At 36.6% G+C, this 13,684-nt stretch overlaps 1 protein-coding gene across 2 annotated transcripts in view; it reads right to left on the reverse strand.

Moving 5' to 3' along the window:
- Positions 1-13,684, reverse strand: part of LOC138693277 (zwei Ig domain protein zig-8-like) — a 977,813-nt gene that overhangs the window by 171,459 nt on the left and 792,670 nt on the right. The window contains exon 3 of one of the 2 annotated variants that reach the window (XM_069817133.1): positions 8,394-8,671. In XM_069817133.1, coding sequence (XP_069673234.1) covers positions 8,394-8,671 — 278 coding nt within the window. Of the gene's footprint in view, positions 1-8,393; positions 8,675-13,684 lie in introns of both variants that reach the window. The other variant, XM_069817132.1, reaches the window with a different exon arrangement.

Below are 13,684 nucleotides of genomic sequence, written 5' to 3' on the forward strand. Positions count from 1 at the left end.
GCTTGGGCTGATTTTTCTGGTTGGGTTTTTCCGAGGTTTTCCCCAACTGTAAGGTGAATGCCAGGTAATCTGTGGAGAATCCTCTGCCTCATCTCGCCAAATATTATGTCGCTGTCACCAATCTCATCGACGCTAAATAACCTAGTAGTTGATACAGCGTCGTTAAATAACCAACTAAAAAATTCACGGTCGTCTTGCATTGTGTGACATCACGATCAGGGAGTCCCGTGTTGTCAGAGAGTTTGGTGTTTGTTCCCAGATCCTCTCTTATATCGAATTGAATTTTATGTCGATGTACGAATAGATGAGAAGGTTCATTAATGATAATTAGGAAAAAATAGGAGTGACCATAGTCTATTAATTACGACTACATGACGGTGTAAGTCGAGTGAATTTCTATCATATATCTGATATTACAAAGCATTGCTGAACTATTGTTGATCTATTTTTAATAATTTTCTCAGGTCAGGTACGATTTTATTTACGTGTTCATGATAATCCACAGAACAAAATACACTGGAGCACAGATAATACCGGTTAATAACCCAAGTTCCGTTGCATTATGAAAATATTGCCTTATGTAATGCTGTAATCTTCGGGTAAAATAATGGGGCCTTTATTTTTAAAGTGTAATGAATTCAAAGCAGTACAGCTTTACACAATCACTGACAACCTTTTGTGAAATATTGTCATATAATGAATCTAATATGCATATTTTCGGCAAGATTTAGAATTAATAAGAGAGGATTTTGGTGACATAGTCATTTCTAGATGATTATGGCCCACGACCATGTACTACTATTATTTACTGGGAATCCTAAAAGTAGTTATAGGGAAATATCTAACAATATAGACGTCATTACATAAGTTTAGGTCATATAAGAAAAGCTGCCTGTTTCGTATTCTGATACAATACTGAACTTTCACTCCACAAAGTTAAATGCAGGCAAAAAATAAGTGAACTTGGTGTTCGATGTCATCATAAAATGGCATAGTTCTTCCAGTTCACAGTTCCTTCACGCGTAAAGTGCCTTTAGTTCTGTTGATATCGACTTGCTTTTTGCAAAGATGAAGACTTTGCACCTGTCAGACAATACCTTGAGCTGGATGGACTCCTACCTACGGGACCGTCAACAGCGTGTTTCACTTGATAATCATTTCTCCCAATGGCGATGCACAAAGGCGGGAGTGCCGCAGGGCTCCGTATTAGGACCACTACTCTTCTCTATCTACATTAATGACGTATCAAAGAACTTACAGTATTGCCGATATCACCTCTATGCCGACGACCTACAACTTTACATACATTCCAGACCCAATACGATCAATGAATCGATTGACAAGTTGAATTGCGACCTAGCCACTGTCTCCACATGGGCGGCCAATTTCGGACTCGCACTTAATCCAAGTAAGACTCAAGCTATAATTATTGGACATAAGCGTTTAGTTAACTCCCTTAATAACAGTAATCTTTCAGTTGTTACCCTTAACAACACGCTAATCCCTTATTCATCTGTCGTAAAAAATCTTGGCTTCTTCTTTAATAATAATCTAAGTTGGAATTTTCAAGTTAAAGAAACGATAAAAAAAATCTGTTCCTCCATTCACTGTTTGAGTCGCTTGAGAAACTTCTTGCCCCAGCAACTAAAAATTACCCTAGTACAAACCCTAGTAATGCCGTACTTCGATTATTGTGACGTTTTGTTAAGTGACCTAAGTTCTGAACTGTCAGTCAAGTTACAGCGAGCTCACAATATGTGCGTCAGATACGTGTGCAACATCCGACGATATGATCACATATCACCGTCCTTCGCAAGTCTCTCGTGGCTCCGACTTAAAGAACGCAGAACTTTACACTCGTTGTCTTTACTCTTTCGAATCCTGCATACCTCAACACCAAATTACCTTTCGTCTTGTTTCTCTTATCTATACACTAACCACGACGTAAATACCAGATCATTATCTGTGGCACGCTAAATATACCTCTTCATAGAACATCTTGTTATTCATCATCTTTTACAGTATCCACCTGGCGTCAATGGAATTCCTTGTCACAAAGTATTAGGGGCTGCAAGACAATAAACACTTTTAAAAACAGCTTAAAGGATAACCTTATTAGCATTTCACTCCAATCATACTGATTTAAACTATCACTGACTACATTGTTACTTCTTTCTTTAGACATCATCCTGATAGTGCTGTATTTTCAAAATTGTCTCATAATAATCTCCTTCTATTATCTAATATTATTTGAAATGTATTAACATTCTATGTATTTTAGCTTAATTCTACTACAAAGTTTATTTCAATGTTTAATTAATAGTTTATAGTATTTTGTTGTTTAATTCGTAAATAACTTTTGTATACATGTAACTCTCATCTAAATCAAATTGTTGAATTCTTTGTAAGTTCATGCATATGTATATATACTTTTTGCTGGTTGAGTGGAAGAGAAGGCCTTACGGCCTTAACTCTGCCAGCTAAAATAAATTATTATTATTATTATTATTATTATTATTATTAACGTGTGATATTCATTTTATTCATTCATTCATATATTTGTTTCAAACCTGTTATTTTGAAATACTTCCATTGAAATGGAAGGAACCGCAGATGAAGATATGGGCCTAGAAAAAAGAACTTGCTAACAAATATAAAGTCATAGTCGAAAGTAATAAATCAGTAGTCGTTTAGGTTTCGGCAAAGAGGAAGAAATTTTGGTACGAGTTTTAGAGCACAAAAAATATATGTACTAATGCTAGTAATATTAATTTCATGAAAATGGAATTAGAAACTTAATCTTATGTTAAATGAAGTAAATTAATATAACATTATATGGGAAATTACTAAAAAAAATCATAGTTTATTGTAGATAATTTTTTTCAAATTCTGTGTTACACAAGCATTCATGCCATAACTAATTTTAAAAAATCATAATATATTCAATCTTCATTCTTTACAAGAAGGAAACAATAATAAGTGATAAATATGATTATAATATTAATAATAATAATAATAATAATAATAATAATAATATAATAATAATAATATAACAGTAATGAGAATTTTAAAATATATTTTATAGGTACTGTATCGGTACTTAATTTCGGGATATACTATTAAACCGTTTGCATCGTCTTTCAAGAAACTAAAATACAACATTGCATACCAAACACACATAGACAAGACACACAAATAAATATAAATGAACTAGAGTATAGAAAGTATCATGCAATAATTTGAACGCCTTTTACATTGGACATACTGGAAGATCATTTCAAACACGTTACAAGGAACATATCACAGCTATAACCAAATTACACAAAAATTCAATCTACGCAGGACACATCACAAACTCCAATTACAACTATAGCAACATAGACACCGACATTAAAATACTACAGATCCAGCCAAAAAGCCAGAAACTTGACACTCTAGAACAACATGAAATTTGCACACAAAAACACATCTCCAGCACATCTTGAACACTCAACTCAATTTAAAGACACAATATTTTCGACACAATCATGAACACACCCCACTACAACAGAAAACTGGATGATAACGCGGGACTTCCACTAGGTTTTGGACAATAAAGAATAACACTACAAAACTAGTTAGCCAGGTAATTTCCTAAAAAGTTAACATCGTAAAGAAGTTGTAAAGTTAATCAGTGAAATAGATTAGTTTCGTTTTTTATAATTAATTCAATTTCGCTTTCCTTGTTTAATTCGGTGAAATGTAGAATTACATTTTCCGGTATCAAGTAATGAAATACTCAGTTCCCACGAGATAAAAGTATGTGACCGGAGTTGAAATGTGATCACTCGGGGATTTATTCTATTTATAAATAGGACTGAACGCGTCCAAATTACGTTACGTGGAGTATCGGGTTCATGGCAGCGGCGCTTGGAGTGTGCGGTTCGATTTGTAGTTGGGTGCTTGACCTGCTTAGGAAGTTCCTCCGGGCCAATACTAGAACGGAATTTTCAAGCAGAAGATTATTTATTTCTCCCACGTTTTTCTCTATCATACTTCAAACACAAGTTCTGGAGTTCCAAGTGTTATTTTATCTTCTCTTATAGCGGTTTATGAGTTAAGTAACAAACCACTTTCTCCGAACAAACACAAAGCCACAGAAAATAGGTAAGAATTTTTATGATTTTTATCGTTCAAAATTCACATAACTTGTCCAAGGAATATTTTCATAACAAAGGGTATCATACTTGCACTCTACAATAATGATCAAAATTTCTCAGTTCGAATATGGAACTTCAAGCGTAACAATTTATGCATAAGAATCTACTTCCAATGGATTGAACACGTGGCGTTATGTGCCTATAATGTGTGCCACAACTGCTTCCTTTTATAGACTCACCACAGCGATGAAATAATTAAATATTTTACACCTGTCGTATAAGAAGACTTCAAATAAATAAGAATCTGAGAAAGACTTTTAAACTTTCTGGGAAAGACAGTCAAATAATTTACGTTGAAGCAGCTGAAACATTTAAGTTCCACCATGTATTAACACCTAATTAAATAAAACGATAAAGGAAAGAGTCTGCACTTTTGAGTCTTATTTATGTCGTAGAATGTCAGCGATTTAATTGAGTGTAATATTGAAAGTTTTACTAGTATATGTTTACTTAAAAGCAGCATTCGACCGAGTTTTAATTATTGCATTATTGTTAATATTTAAACTAGGCGACTAAATCTCAAGAACGAGAAAGATATTTCAACTTGCAGTACCAATCATCTCGTACCTCTTTTACACTAGACCTACATGCCGCATACTAGAGTTGAACAACGATCGAGAAAGCAAGATTAACAGCGCCCGCAAAGTCGAAAACCCGCATGACAATGTTGTATACGTCGCATCGTTGATGCAAAGACTGCTTGTGAGTGTTTCAAGACTTCGGGAGTGATCAACTCTCGAATGTCAAGCAGCCCTGAACAGCCTTGAATCGCCACAGTTGTTTACAACTGACTGAACTTTTATGTACTTTGGCAACTGTAATATATAAACAATCAAGTTGTCTATTTGAAACTTCATCTCTACCTTTCAGTATATAATAATTCGTTCCTCAATCTTTATTTAATTACTAGGCTCTTATTAAAAGGCTAGAAACTTTCTATTCGTATGTTTGAGATCAAGTGTACAATCTCAAGTAAAAAAAAAAAAAAAATACTAACGCTTTATTTAACGTTATGCTTTATGTTTCTTAGAAATGCAAATTTATTTGAGATTTTTTGTTTCTATTTTTATAGCCATAGGTAAAATCATATGATAGAACCAGAACATTTTGATAACTAAATACTGTTCTGTTTTGTCTTTTCGTCTCATTTAAAAATGTATAATGTTATTTATTTCAATGATGTATGTTATTCAAAGTTACGAAATCTTTCCACGCCGACCAAATGCTGTTTCGAGAATGATGAGCGAGACTCGAAGCGCACGAGAGTTACGAGACGAGACTCGAAAGACAAATGCAACGAACACAGCGAGCGAGAGCGGCAGTTACTTTTGTTCATCTCTACCGCATACCTCTGCACACTTTGCATATAGGCCTAGCTGGTAAAAGCCGCACAATGTCAGCCTGGGCACGAAAGTGACATAGGTCTATCGTGTTTCCTTCTTCAAGATGTAATGACTCAGTAGATAAGAAAGGCGAAGTGTCTATTGTTTTAGTTGGTTATTTAACGACGTATCAAATACTGAGTTACTTAGCGTCGATGGAATTGGTTATAGCGAGATGGTATTTGGCGACATGAGGCCAAGGATTGTGCATAGATTACCTGACATTCAATCTACAGTTTGGGAAAATCTCCGACACAACCCAATTAAGTAATTAGCGCGAGTGGAAATCTAACTCCGGATCAGCAGGCACGCGTCTTAGGTGATGAGTGACTATTACCTAATTAGCGACTCTAAATTAACTTATGACAGCGTTTTCACCAAAATTCAGCAGTCATTGTTGAAGCTCCTCCCTAGTTAATCTTGCTGGAAATTGTGATTCCAGGTAATTTAGTGAGAAATATTATTCTTACTGTTCACAATTCATTTTCACAAAATTACCATACGTAAAAAGAATGGTTATTGTAGCATACTCTCGGCACATACACATTGAACTTATTTCCAACAACATAGGAGCTTCTTTTCTCACATAAGTACTGGTCGACATACACGTATCGGATTGGAGGCGTTACTGCTGCTCGGTTACGTAAAATTCGTCGCAATAGCTAGAGCTACCAACAGTTATACAAAAAACATCGCTAAACTTTACTTGCTGTCACCAGTCAGTCAGTCAGTCAGTCAGTCAGTCAGTCGGAAAGTAGCGATAAAAAAGGCTATTTCTGTGTAAGGTGTTCTTTAATTGAAACTACATTTAATTAGCTGCAATAATCCTCCATGATAACAATTGCTCCACTGTCATGTTTTCCAAATCTATTATATTTAGCAACCTTTCTCCAGTGTTGGTAACCTTGGGTAGCAGCGAGTTGTATGTTAATATTACTGGGACGGTAAGACCTGAACCAAACTCGCGCAGCTAGATTCTCTTCCGCCGGTAGCGAGAGAGAGGAGTAGGGGTAGAAGAGAATGGATATCACGTGCTATGAAGGTCAGGCAAGTCAAAATTACGTCATCGTAGACGTCCGCGCAACTGTTTGTTAGATTCAGATCTTACCGTCCGAGTTATACGTATGATGTTACATGGTATGATTGCGCCAGTCGCCTATATACATGTTCGCTGTGTCGACCAGTAACAAACTATTTTGTTTAAATGTGGATTATAAAGAGGAGTGACATGAAGTAATTATTATAAAGTTTAAATTTTAGACTCCTATCATGAATGTCAAAAAGAATTTTTGAAGAATATGTAGTAAACTTATAAGCAAACGTTTTGATGGGGGCAGATAAAAAAGTCATTTTTTTCTTCCACCATATTAATGTCAGAAAAAGTGCTTATACAAATTTTGGCTACTCGACCGCAATTACGAGAGCCGTAAAAAAATAAGTTCGCCAGGGACGCTAACAGAAAAGAAAAGCAGAGTTCATTGGACAAATTTATTAGAACAGACACAGCAATTGTTGAGCTATTTTTCAACATATTGTGACAGCTGCAACGGGGTTTGAACACGCTTCCGACAGGGCGCGCGGCAGACGAAACGCTGGTACGGGGAGCATCTGCATGCTGAAGGGCGGAGGGGGTGTATTACGTCAATGCGACGAGGGGACGGTGAGCGCGCAAATGCTGCGTGCGGAGTGAAGGGGGGACGGACCCTCCCGACTCTTCCAGAAGTCCGTTGAAGTGGAGATATCCAGATAATTCGAGAGAGCTATCTCTGCACACCCGTAGAAATTTCTCGCAACTATGATTTTGCTATAAAAGAAGAAACGCGAGCGAACCTGGGCAGTTTTCAGTTTATTCAGCCATTCAGTGAGTAAGCCAGAGCAAGCAAGCCAGTCCTGTTTACCGGAGTTCGACTCGAGTGTGCGTCCGCAACTGTGTCAGCATCCGAAGGCCTGAGTTCGAGTGCAGTGGACCGCAGTTGGAGGGACCTGAGTTCGAGTGCAGTGGACCACAGTTGGAGGGACCTGAGTTCGAGTACAGTGGACTGTCTCTGAAGGTCTGTGGTTCGAGATACGGTGAACTCGAGTGACTGAGCTAGAAGAACTGTGAACTGAGAACTGACAGTTCTGATTTGTAAATAGTGCTTTGTAAATATTAGTTAAGATTAACAGTTCATTGTTGTTCGTAATAGTACAAGTAAATTGTCATTGTCGTTTGTGGAGTGCAATAACGAACGCTGTGTTGCTGTGCGGAGAGCAAATCCCATTGTTGACGGGAGTGAAGTTAAATTGTAGAGAGTGAAGAATAGTTATTGTTGTGACAATAAATTACATTGTTGTTGAGTTGAAATAAATTTACAATATTTTTTCATCGGAATTGAGACATTTCTCATGACAGAGAGAGATGAAGACACAGTCAAGCGCTGGTTCCGATTTGAGGCGGCTGACTTCTACGACACAAAAATTGATCCCATGGTATGACAAATGTCTCAATTCCAGTGGGGGATATGTTGACAAATAACGCAACAATTGCTGTATTTGTTTCAATAAATATTTCCATGCAATTGTGCTTCTTTCTGTAAACGGCCTCAGGGGAAATCACGGCCTCGTAATTACGATCGAGTGGCCAAAATTTGTATAAGTACTTCTTTTGACATTATTAACATGGTGGAAGAAAAGAATTTGACTTTTTTATCTGCCCCCATCAGAACGTTTGCTTGTTAGTACAGTTACCTCTGAATTAACTGATTATGTGATTGGCCACAGTAGTCTTAAATAAATTCTTCTACCATGCTGATTATAAAAAAAAAATTCTTACCGTCCTGTCGTGCAACATGCCAACACGGCAGTTAAGGTGTATTGAACCTCCCAAAGGTACTTGGAGGGAAAGTTGGCCTCCGTTGCTCGCATTGTGCCCTTCTTCCTCGAAGAATGGCCCCCAGTGATGCACGTGGTGGTGCCTGATGTGGTTATGTTGGTGCCGCAACAGGATTGGTTGCTGGTGTTTGTAGTGGGGAGGATGATGGTTGTGCGCAGGCGTGATCCATGTGATGTTCTGATCGATGTTATTGTCGTCCGCATCTTGCAGACCGCCATCTGCTGAAAAAATAGATGTTCAACCGAATATTACTTACTGTACTCTCGTTTAAAATTATTTCACATTCGATATTTAAAGGCGACGATAGAAAACAAAAGGCGCGAAAACTAATGAGGTTTATAAACAATTGAATGTTCTTTCATATTTAAGTATAAAAATATAGGGGTGCGATTTGAAATTTTAAAGTGGTCTAGATGGTGGGGTGAAATATAAAATGCAATCACGTCTAGTTTCAGACTTCCCCCTCAATACCTAATTTGACTTATTTTTTGTTTCAATTTAATACAATTTAAACGATTAGTTATTTAGACTGGGAAGTTTTGAAATGAAACCCCTGTATATATATTGGTTGTTTGTAATTGTAATTAATAATACATGCTATCACAGAGAATTAGATTAATTTGGAAATTAATGCCAGGGTTAAGTAGTTTAGATTTAGACTACTTTCAACTAACTGCTTTTGCTTATGCTCCAAGCATTTATTAATTTCGGAATATGTATGATGTGTTAAATTCTAACGTACCTTGTTTACATGTTTCGACCTATTTATGGGTCATCCTCATTTGTGTATGAATAATTTTGTATTAAATTAAAATTAAGTTTAACATTTCTTTAATCTTTTACACGTTAAGAAATGTTTCACGTGAATCTTTTACAAGTTCCATCTGATACCGAAATCACTCATCAATAACAACTGTTTTTAATCGTTGAGTCATGATTGCGCGTAAATGATAACGACTGCGAATAAAATATAGACACAACTGCGCACTAAAATGATTAGAAAATACATAACGATTGCGCAGCCTGTTAACGTTACCTAGGAAACACCACGTGGAGGTTTGCTACGTCGTCCCCCAGAAATCTTGTCGTTGTATCACATTTTACGTTTCAGCTAATAAACAAATATTGTAAAATTTGGGTTTTATATAGTCTACAAAAGCTTTGAGTTAATGTACTTGCTTGAAAACGGTAACCTATCATTTTAAGACAATTCACAAGGTCTATATTGTTCATTTTGTAATCACCGTATACAGTGTTTATAAATTAATTCATCAGGGGTAACTCGCCGACTGTTAACCTGAGTTCTTTTTATTGACAGTATTTTAAAATTACTCTCTGCCTGAACATTTTGTAGCGCAGGTATTACTCGACCAAGGCCAGTGGAGTCCTGCAGTCCGGAGCCGTGGCGCTACTGCTCCTACGTTCGTAATACTCCATCACGATAGTTCACATTACGCCCGTGGCTCCACTCGCCTTGGACGAGTAATGCCACAAAGTGTATGTTGGGGGTGGCAGCTGTAGAACTGTGCGTTGCATTCACAATGGAACCTCTCAGGACCATGAGTAGTACGTGGTTGTGACATAGGTTCTGCTGCCCGTAACTCCGAAGGAAAACTTCCTTCTTCGGCTAAGTAGTTGTCTATGATGTAGTCGTGAAAATATGTCATATCAGTTATCGGTGACAGAGCTATAAGTTGTACGAAAGTATCTTCTACTTCGTCTAGTGACAAGAAACTCAATCCGAAGAAACATTTCAAGCAGTTGTGTATGAACTGGTTACGCTGCAATAAGGCGTCGTCTTACAGTCTCTAAGCGCAGTCGTGTACCTTACAATTATCTTTCGCGCGCAATCGTGATACAACCATTTTATACGTCCTCATTATGAAAATAAATAAATCACTAAAATAATGAACATTGAAATTCATTTTTATGTATTAATTAATGTAATTATTGTGAAATGAAACATTTCCAAATTCCTTTGCAGAACGAAAAGTTACATTTTTTTCAAATCAAATTTCTGTACATTTAAAGGACAAAACGAAAATTATTTCAATAATTTATTATCACAATAAAATGTTCTCTTAAATTAACTGAACATATTGGGAATTAAATCAATGGCTTTCCTAAGACACGCTATGAATTGTTTCATATAAAACAATTTTTATCTCGAAGAGGAAGCAAAATTGTATTAAACTTTTTGTTTGGAATTTCTCACAGAATAATCTCCTGAAATTAATGACATTACGAGTACTTACAGTTCACTCTGTATAAGAACATAGATTCGCTAACACAATAAATATAGGTTGCGCATTCCATTTGATCAATGTTGTTGTTTAAGGAAATATTGCGATGCACATAACCTCACAGAGTATAAAATCAAATGAAGACTGATCCCCTAATGTAAAATTAGTAGGCCTATAGGTTGCGTATTCCATTTGATCAATTTTGTAGTAGAACCATAACCTGGGCCATGAATGTACAAATGAATTTCTTCAACTAACGAATGCATTGAGGATGGCTTCGAAAATGTATTCTTTGATACAATATTTTTTTTTCGGCTGCTACGCATATAAAACATTAAAAATTTAGTTGACTTGTACTAGCAGTAAAAACTCGAACTCATCTCGCCAAAATATCGTCTTGATAACACAGATTCCATCAATGTTACATATTCACACTTGTGACACAGATTTGTCAAATAACTAATTAAATTTTTAACGTTGTTGGATTGAACATGACTTTATTTCGAACAGTCAATATTTGTCTCCAAAATTTGACATTTCAACTTATCCATTCCTACTGCTAGGAAAATTTTCTGTCAATGCACACATAAAAAATGTTGACACAAAATTGTGTTAAATATGGAATGTGAAGTTTCCATGGAATTCTTAACGCTTGAATTTCTGATCGATTGATTGGATATCGATAAGTTACAGCATACATGATATCAAACACGAGCATCGCTCTGTAACTACAGATTGTTTCAGAACTATCGACTCGGCCACGTGCTACAATAACCGGTAAACAACTGATAACACACAATGGGGTTTAGTAAGCCCACTTCAAGCTCTGTAAACAATGCGATCAAGTGACCGCTTTGTCATGTTTTGATTTAGTGGTCAGCTGTCCTAGTGGAATCGATATCTCCTTCAAAATAAATATGTACACATACAAATACATTCACATATAGTAGCCACGATTTCACTGTACGTTGGCTCTACAAAGGTCTCTTCTATAAACATATATGTAGAAGGGGGAATTTTATACTGTTAACTCCCGCAATCTAGCTAATGAGTTCGTATCGGTCAACCATAGTTCAATACACAACAAGATAGCTAGTCATCAAGTTCATGTGGATTCATTAGTGTTGCTCTTTCTTACCAAAATTTAAAGCTTACAGGATGTAACTTAGTAATATCAGAGCACTACCGATAGGGTACGAAATAAGCGAAACTACAATATACGATAAGTAGTACAGTAGCTTTTCAGGTTACGCATCCAGAGGTTAGGGAATCGATTCAGCGAAGGGCACAAGAGACTCATTTCCTTTCATGGCACTAAAGTTGGGACTTGTAAAGCCGGTGTCTTCAGTGGCAAGGGAAATGACGTGGTCTGTTTCGTGCAATGAGTGTCAATCTGTGTTTGGTTGGGCGGCAGCGAACTCTGCACTTTTCTTACTTATGCACCGTAGTGCAGAAGGAAAAGGGAGAAAGCTGTCTTAGCTGGTGCAGGCGATCAGTGAAGGTAGTCTGTAGCTAGCTGACGAGAGCCCTATTTGCAGCTGCGTTAAATATTATCATGGCGTATGATAGTCAATCAATCGCGCTGTAATTTTTAGAATCTCTAGGTAAATGTCTAAGGAAAACACAAAAAAAAAAATCGAAATCAAAATCTTTTTTGTAAAGTGAGAAAAAAAATACTAACTTCGAAGTGACCTATTCAAAATAGACACTGACACCCTCAAAAGTTGGTAAGCGACAAACGTTTTCATTTTTCACTTTAGATGGAGGGTTAAAGCGAGAAAAATGTTTATGAAGAATGAAAATTAGTTTTAAAAGTGGTTGTTATTCGAAATCCTTACTAATTTCCGAGTTACGGCGAGTTAAACAAAGGAGTATTTTAGCCTGGTGGACTTCCGATTGCAGAGTGACTAAATTTTTATCTGTTAGAACTGCGGATTCTTATAGAAATCGTAGCGTTGATTTCAAACTTGTTTTCGAAATGTTTTCACTGCTTAAAGTTTTCGAGTTAATTGTGAATTTCAAAATTTAACAAAAATAGTTCTATTATATAAATAACATTTATGCTGATTAAACATAGGATGACATTTTTAAATTCAGAAAAATGAGAAGGATGCCGTATGTCTTGATCCATGGCTATGGACAAACCTTCCATCAGTTTAAAGGACTGCGTGTATCTTTCGATGAATCCCCGTTTCCAACAACTAGTTTATGTATGGCACAACTTACAAAATATAAACTCTCCATGTATCTCCACCGAATTCTTCCACGAAATTCTGTACCTAAAATAAAAAAAAAAGAAATGCATTTTCAAACTTCTATAATACCCATTCGAATAACACGTATTTTCTAATTTCTCGAACATACCGTTTACCTGTAATTCTCTGAATGTCACTGGCTTCGACATGACACAGTATCCTCGTAAGTCTTTCTTTCATTCAATGTATCACTTTCTAAGTACATACTACTGTCCCTGAGCACTTGCAGCGTGAACTTTGTGCACGTTGTACCAGTAAACTTATGCACACGACACACAGGTACCCAAGTTCCGAGCTTTAGTAATATGTAAGTCGCGAAGTTTTAGTGCCGAAATCTCTAGCTCTAAATCACCGCTAAACGAACTTTCACTTTTCCATGTCACTTTTCGAAAATCTTCGTATTAAGCGAAATCTGTTTCCAAGCGTACCTCTGTTTCGATGTCAAAGTAGCAACAGCGCCAAAATTGTCTGTTACTCGTTGTGAAGCACATGCGTACTCCAGGGATGTCAAAGCGCCTGTATTGCATGCTAGTACTAAAAGCAATACAAATCCAATAAGGTTAACTTTGTAGCAAGATAAAGTATAATCATGGCTCTTAAGGGAATGTTGTGCAGACTCTTGAGAGCACGCACGCAGTGCAGGCGCTTTGGCATCCCTGGCGCACTCTGTGTGTCTTGTCATGGTTTTTCCATTACAGTTTTAAGTTGTGATCTTATATCATGTTAGTCACGT

Source organism: Periplaneta americana, chromosome 17, assembly GCF_040183065.1.
Source record: "Periplaneta americana isolate PAMFEO1 chromosome 17, P.americana_PAMFEO1_priV1, whole genome shotgun sequence".
In the NCBI taxonomy this organism is placed as follows: domain Eukaryota; kingdom Metazoa; phylum Arthropoda; class Insecta; order Blattodea; family Blattidae; genus Periplaneta; species Periplaneta americana.